Source organism: Hippopotamus amphibius, chromosome 2, assembly GCF_030028045.1.
Source record: "Hippopotamus amphibius kiboko isolate mHipAmp2 chromosome 2, mHipAmp2.hap2, whole genome shotgun sequence".
In the NCBI taxonomy this organism is placed as follows: Eukaryota; Metazoa; Chordata; class Mammalia; order Artiodactyla; family Hippopotamidae; genus Hippopotamus; species Hippopotamus amphibius.
The window spans coordinates 176,337,988-176,346,107 of NC_080187.1; the positions used below are offsets into that span (position 1 = coordinate 176,337,988).

At 35.2% G+C, this 8,120-nt stretch overlaps 1 protein-coding gene across 1 annotated transcript; it reads left to right on the top strand.

Annotated features, from left to right (window-relative positions):
• Window positions 1–286: 286 nt before the first annotated feature.
• Window positions 287–1,219, top strand: LOC130846759 (olfactory receptor 4F21-like). The gene has a single exon (XM_057725185.1). It carries the CDS (start codon window positions 287–289, stop codon window positions 1,217–1,219), a length of 933 nt encoding a protein of 310 aa, XP_057581168.1.
• The last annotated feature ends 6,901 nt before the right edge of the window (window positions 1,220–8,120 follow it).

Below are 8,120 nucleotides of genomic sequence, written 5' to 3' on the forward strand. Positions count from 1 at the left end.
TGTCTAGAACCTTGAGAGGCAAAACAAAATTTTAAAATCCTGAAAATGGAATAAGAAGGGAAGTAACCACATTTACCTGCATTCAAATTTTCATAAATTTTAATGTATTCATTCTTCCAATAATGTTTCCATATTCTCTTTTTTTCCTTTTCCAATCAAATGATTTATCCAAAAAAAAAAAAAAACTAGCAGGATGAATGGGAAATCTACTTTTGTACCACTGATTCTGACTTTTCATCACTTTTATCCTCAGGTGACTTGAAAATCAGCTCTTCTGCCCAAGTCAATGGATGGACCAAATGATTCTGTGGTTTCTGAGTTTGTGTTGCTGGGACTCTCTGGTTCTTGGGAAGCTAAAATTTTTCTCATGCTGATATTCTCCTTGATTTATTTAGGGATCATTCTGGGAAATCTTTTTATTTTGTTTTTGGTAATTTTTGATTCTCAATTACATTCTCCTATGTACTTCCTACTAGCAAACTTGTCCTTCATTGATGTGGGGGTTGCCTCTACCACAGTGCCCAAGATGATTACAGATCTTTTAAATGAATACAAGATAATTTCTTTCCAAGGCTGTATGACACAAATATGTTTCATCCACATCATGGGAGGAGTGGAGATGGTGTTACTCATAGCCATGGCATTTGACAGGTACACAGCAATCTGCAAGCCTCTTCACTACTTGAACATCATGAACCCTAAAATATGTGTTTCATTTGTAATCACTGGCTGGGTAACTGGAGTGATCCATGCTATGTCTCAATTTGCTTTCATTATAAACTTGCCCTTTTGTGGTCCTAACAAAGTAGACAGCTTTTATTGTGACTTCCCCAGGATCATAAAGCTTGCATGCACAGATGGAGTCAAATTTGAGTATATGGTTGCTGCCAACAGTGGCTTCATGAGCATGGGCACTTTCTTCCTGCTAATCCTTTCCTACTTCTTCATCTTGGTCACTGTCTGGAAACGTTCTTCAGGAGACTTATCCAAGGCATTTGTCACTTTGTCAGCTCACATCACTGTGGTGGTTCTTTTCTTCACTCCATGCATGTTTCTCTATGTATGGCCTTTCCCCACATCATCAATTGATAAATACCTGTTCATTGTTGACTTTGCTATCACCCCTGTCTTAAATCCCATCATATATACATTAAGAAACAAAGATATAAAGGTAGCTATAATAAGATTGAGCAAACGACATTATGTCAAATTTTGCTGATTGGATCTGACTTTGGAGCTCGAAAACTATATATCCATCTGCCTTTTGGAAATATCCACTTAGGCATTTGAGATTTTAAATGTACACAAAACTGGATGTATCATCTACCTCACTGAACAAAATTCTCTACTTCTGTGGAGTATTTATTCATTACATTTGCTACCATGGGAAATATGAATCTACCACGTAAGGTTATTACATTATTATTTTAGCAGACAGCAGATATATCTATTAAATAATATTTTATATTGAAATCATGACTATTTGGACAATAACAAAACATATAATAAAATCCCTTCAGCTTCTGTAACATTTGTAAATAAACTAGCTTAGTTTGGGAAATGTCAGGAACCATCACATTGACTGGTTCTATACGTAGGACATACTAGCTCTACTTACTTAGGCTGCTTTTCCTCAGAAGACTCAAAGACAAAATTTAATTATAGGTAGTTTATTTGGAAGCTGATATTTGGAAGCATCAGTAAGGGAATGGAGAACTGATACTGAAAAGGGAAGGATACTTACATGTTAACATAACTGTGCAAGCTTACTCTTGTCCTCCAGGGGACTCTATAGATTCTATGATTTAGAATTGTCCCAGTTGAAGGGAAAGGTATTTGCAGTATCTGTTCATGATTGGAGGATACATTAATTCCCTGGCATGCCCAGAATTTCCCACGGCAAATACTGTGCATCTGGGGAACCAGAGAAAAGATGTGAGATAGACTTTCTGGTGCTGACAGCAAAGAACCATCTCCGGAAAAAAGTAAACTTAAAAGCAGCCTCCCATTACTGCTTTGTTACTTAGAGAAGTGCTAATTAAATTCTTTACCTCAATGGACCCCAAACTGGTAATTGAGCCCAGAAAAATCAGTGATATAAAATATTTCTCTGCTTTCTACAATTCCCATAAAACCAGAGCTAAAAGTGGACCATTCAGCCATGGGCATCATTCTGCAGGCCATAACTGGACTCTGAGATCAGCCCCTAGAAATGACTATCACCTGCTACACATAAAAGCCAACTTATTTCTGCAAGAAAAAGAAGTGAAGTCAGTTTCCAGTACAAAAACTATAGCTATAGACCACAGTAAGAATTTTATCACACCCATAAAAAGTTCAAATGAACCAAAGAACATTTTAAAATTCTACTTTACTTCCAACTCTAGAATTGTTACAATTAAATTCACTTTGAAATTTTGGCCATGAATTTGATAAAAGTTAAGCTATCAGATGATGATTTCACTTTAGAGAAACACAGAAACCTAAAGGTTCCAAAAAACAAAACATGGGTAGTCTTTAAGACTTGCTCTACCCAACACAGAGCTCCAAAGTTTCCCACCCCAGAAGCTATTCTAACCTAGTTGAGTATATTTCACACTGAGAGTAACACTATCCCATAAATACCTGTCAAAACAGATAATGTATTGTTCATTTCATTGCAATCTGACTGTATTTCAGGCCCTAATTAGAATTTTAAATCAGTTTTATCCATGAAGAATCTGACCACAGATAATGATGTTTCCAAATGTTATATATCTTATAATCTATAACAATCTCTTAACTTCTTCCTTACTTCTCTTCCTCCCTCACTTTTAAACAAAATTTCTCAGTATTTCAATATCAACTTTCCATATATACCGACTGGGATTTTCTGGAAGTTTTGTCAAGTTTCCAGAAACATGAAGGGGTTCTTCTCAGCTACTTCCTGGAACTTTTGGACTCCCTAGAGCAAAGGACCTTCCTATACCAAAAGGGATGCCTTCTCTACAGTCCAAGATCTCCCTAGATACCGAGATTCAGGAAGGCCTGTTCCCACTTCATGACCACAATTCTATGTTAAGAGATGATCCTGGACAAGGATAATGTTAATTTCCAGCAACTTCCAAACAGGGAATTCGTTGTTAATGGTATTGTTTGCTACCAGTTTCTTCAGGAAGAACTTGATTGAAACATATGGAGAGAAGCCTCAGAAGTTATGAAAACCAGTTATTTGCCATGGAAACAGAATTCAGCTTTTAGAACTTGGCACCATTGAAGCAGGAGTCAGAGGAGCTTAGATATGCACCCCAGTCATGGGGCTTCTCAGCTCTGTGACTTCCTGCAAGATAAGCTGAGACATAACCTTTTAACATAAAATCTGTTTCAGTGAGGTTATTATAAAGATTAGATTCTGCAATGTGAATGCAAACTCTTTGCATGTGAAGTATATTCAGGTTCTCTTTCCCTGATTTTTCTTTTGAGTGCCACATATTTTACCCCCTCTTTAAGGAGACTTAGTCTTGAATATTTGAAGATAAAAATATAAACTCTTAGAATGTAAAGATTTATTTCTCAAGCCACAAATATCCTGTCCTTTAAAAAATTAATTGCTACGGTATTCTTTATCTGGCTACTAATATAAATTAATTTTATAGTATTATAAATACACTGTCATTTGTAAATAAACATAAAGTAACACCTTTCAAGGAAAGTGTTGAGGGAATAAAGCAGGCATGGGCTTTGGTGTAATCCATTGCACTCAGGATATTTTTCATCTCAAGTGTCCAGAAGTGAATAGACTGTGATCTATGAAAATATTCAGTATAACCTTTTGATTTCACTAGAAGAAATTAGATCATTTGACTTGTGATATTTTCTAATTCCAGTTTCATTTTCCAAACTTTGCCATCTGCTGGCAATGTTGAAGGCAGAAAACTACTTTTACATACTATGAGAGTGAGCTAAGACTAAATTAGATAAAACTTTTAAACAACTTGTAGCCACACTAATGATAAATATATTTATGTAATATTTTTTCATATGGATTCTGGCCATTCATCTTTTTGAATAGGATTCTTAAGAAGAGCTGCATTATTAAGTAGACAATTAACCATATGACCTCCAAATCCCACTCTGGTGTTTACTGAAGAAAAATAAAATGTTTAACACACAAACCTGTACAAGAATATCCACACAGCTTTATTTAGTCTTAATCACAAAAAATTGGACACAACTCTAATGTCCTAAACTGGGGATATCCATACAATGGAATACTACTTACCAGTAAAAATAAATGACTAATACACGCATCCAAATGGATGAATCTTAAGTGCAAAGTGAGAAAAGACAGATGAAAAAGGCAGCAAACTGTATGATTCCATTTTTATGGTATTTTGGAAAAAGGAAACTACAGAGACAGAAAAGAGACCAGTGGTTTCCTAAGACATGGGTATTGTGTGTGGTCGAGTAAAAGGACCACAGGAAAATATGATGTGAAATGAGACTGTAGTGTATCTTGGTGCAATGATTACCCAAATGTATACATGTAACTACAAAACTCTCATTGGTCTTATACTTAATAGCTATAAGACTTAGGAAAGTCACTTAGCCTCTTTTGCCTGTTTTCTCCTTTGTAAATAGATCTATATGTCATCATGATTATGTGAGATGATACCTAAAAAGTGTGTTGTAGCACCCAAGCAAGTGAATAAATGTTGAATCTTTATGTTCTCAGAAACTGAGATGGTTATGGATTCTAGACCTCAGGGCACAAAATGGCTGGTAAGCCAAATAACTTCATTTAAATGTTTTGAAATTTAGAAATGAAAGAGAGAAACAAAACTTTGAGAGGAAGAAAAGGAGACAGTAAAGAGGGGAGAGGGGGCAGGGACAATGAGGGAAAAGAAAGAAATGGGGATTTAACAAAATAGACTTTGACATCGAGTTTATTTAAAATCAAAACCGAAAACAAAAAAAGATAAAGAAAAATATCTCCAATGGCGTACACTGATATGTCCACTTACCACTACTGACAGGAATGTAACTGAAGGATGCACCACAAGATTGATACTTGTTACCTCCAAGAGTGGACGAGATTGGGAGGGGCCTTCAATAGCTGCTTCAAAAACATCTATCATTAATTGTTTGAATCTTATTAAGTAATACTGTATCCATGTGTTATTTCTTTAATAAATTAGTAAATTAAAAAGCATCCATCTGTCTTTTCATCATGTAGAGAAATGCCTATAAGATGGTTAACACCCAATCCATTAACATTTAGAAGTCTGCTCAAGGTAGCATTGAGAATATGGAGACCTAAAATCCCTCTTCAGTCCCAGGAAGCAGAAGGTCAAGTAGGCCCCTAAGTCATGAGCATAGTTGCAAAATGACGAGGATGAGCTGCCTGCCACCTGCCCATCCACATACGTTATCTAACTTCTGCTGGGACTGGCTGGATCAGGCATCTTAGTTCACTTTGTGACACGGTTCCTTCTCTTACATTTTTAGGTGTAATTACCTGAACTAACTTTAATCTAGCTTTGACAAGGGTGCATTATTGTATTACACTCTCAAAGCACAACTTTTCCTCAGGGAAAGTTGAAAACTAAGGATCCCCAAGGAGCATGACAGGGAAAGTCTTTCCAAATACGTGGCTTTATTTAAAACACAGTTATGGAAAGTTTTCAAACTCAGAGGCTACTCTTTACAGTGCCCATTCGCCACACTGAGGAGGACACACTCCCACCAACACTGGTCATGGCAGAAAATAAACTGGATTTCATTTCAGACTAAAGGCAGAATCTGGAATAAGCCTTCTCAGTCAGGGACAATGATCTGGTTTCAGAGGTGATCTGTGCAGGGTACGTATATCCCAATCTATCTGATTTTTGAACTTTCACGTCCAATGCTTCCCCCCTATTTTAAGACTTAATTCCCCTCCTTTAGCACTTTTTTCCATACCCATATATGGAGCTTACAGTTCTAAAGGTGTTGTTTAGTTTAATGTGCTTATAGGAAAGATTATGAGTTTTCTCTCCCTGGGACTTTGGAATTCCTAACATCACTTTCACACACTAACAAAGAACACTACCTTTCTATAATCTTAAAAGTTCCCAGATACCCAGGTTGGTGAGATCAGTTTTCAGATTCTTTAACTCATCCTAATATTTTCTAATTTCTTTTATATTTTACTTGTTCTACCATTGATCAAAGTTGTAAATGGAGAAAAGCCTCAGTCAAATATCAATAGGGCAAAGTACCATACAATTTAAAGACAAACAATGGAACTGAAGTGATATTAATGTAAACCTGTACCTCTTTTCCTATTGTTATCGGCTATTTACATTTCTCTGTGTCTCAGTCACCTCTTTACAGAACAAAATATCTTATTTCAGAAATCCTTTTTACTTTTCTTAGTCTTCTCAAAGTCAAGAAGCCATTTTTAGTAGGAAAGCTATATTGAAAGCTTTGGATTCAGGCAAACCTAAGTTTTATTTTCCAGTTCTAATACTTTCAAACTTAAGGCTTGGGAAAATCAAGTTTCACATGTGCAAAAAAGCAAGAAACACAGTTACTAAAATAATGTATGTGTACATAGTTAGATCTCATGCTGTGTTCTTACCAAAATAACAAAGTAAAATAATTAAACTCAATACTTAGATGATAGTCCATAATCTATATGTTGATTTACATTTTTAAAAAACAGTCATACTTTTTTCTGAGAAAAAAAAACTGAGAAAATAAAAGTAAAATCCAATGCAAAAATGTACCCAAAAATGGTAGCAAGCAGATCAAGCAAAAAGAAAGGCAAATAGTCCTTTAAAATGGGTGGAAACGCTTAAAATCACAATAAGAAATAAAATCTACATTTAAATGTCATTTCACATCGTCATTGAGAAAACATTCTGTTGGCAAGGAATGGAAAAACAGGCAATTTCGTACACAGCTAGTTGAAATACAAAATGTTTTAAGTCCTATGGAAGGAATAACTAACAAAATAGGTTTTTAAAGTGCTTAATGTAGACCTGGGACTTAAGAAGTGCTAGTGAGTCAACTTAAAATTTTTTAGTATCTAGACTGAAGATAATAGGGTAATATATAGAGAGAGATGAAGCAAGACTAAAGAGGAAAGAATAGAAATAAAGAAGGAGGGAAGAAAGGAAGCAAGAAGGGAAGGGAGGAAGGGAGGAAGAGAAGGAGGGAGGGAGGGAGAGAAGAAAAAGGGCTTTGCATTCTGGCTTATAGAAAATAGAAAATATATGTGTCCACAGTCCACAGAGGTCAATTTAAATAATGTAAAGGAATAGTTTAAGTACACATGAAGTTAGAATTTATATTTTCTATGAATAAGGGCAGTCAGGAGTAAAAATAGCTTAAATTTGTCTGTGCTTTAAGCCTCTCTCAAAAAAGAAATCTCTGTTACCAGTGAAGGCAAAGGACTAGTTAATGTACATTAATAAGTGGAGTTACACAGGCTAAGGAATATATAATATTATGGATATCTCCTCTCACAGATTCAAAATTCATGAAAATATTTTTGCACTAGAAAGTGTAGTCAGCATCTAAAGTCTCTTTTGGAACATAAACATCTTTTCTCAAGTCATTGGATGAAGAGCTTCTCCCAGTGTATGTAAAAGTCTGGAATAATTCAATCTGCCCATACATATCAACTTAGCAATAGATTTGTTTCTAAAAACCATGTATTGCAATGAGAAATGTAGCATTAGATTATTGCCCTAGAGAGTGTGAAAAATAAAAAAACTCAAATATATTTTAGAACTATGCATTCTCCCTACAGAAAATGTAGATTTAAGCCACATAGAAATTGTTTTCGGAATACATGCCTACTAACATTTTTAATCAGAATATTTGTTTTTGATAACCCTTTAGAACTATATTGCTGATGGATAAAGTTTTTGACCTCCCCTTCTACACTTAATTAGCTCCTTTTCTTAGCCACAGGAATGTGTCTATCCATAAATTCATAAAATGTGTAATTTTGAGCTTAGTACAATGCTAAGAGTTCAATGCTGCACCTGAGAAGTATTTATCTGCTCTTTCACACCTAATCATTAAGTTCTTCTTTCCATTCTAGAAGTTCTCAGTTCAAATCTTTTCTGGTCACATTAGAAATGTTCTAA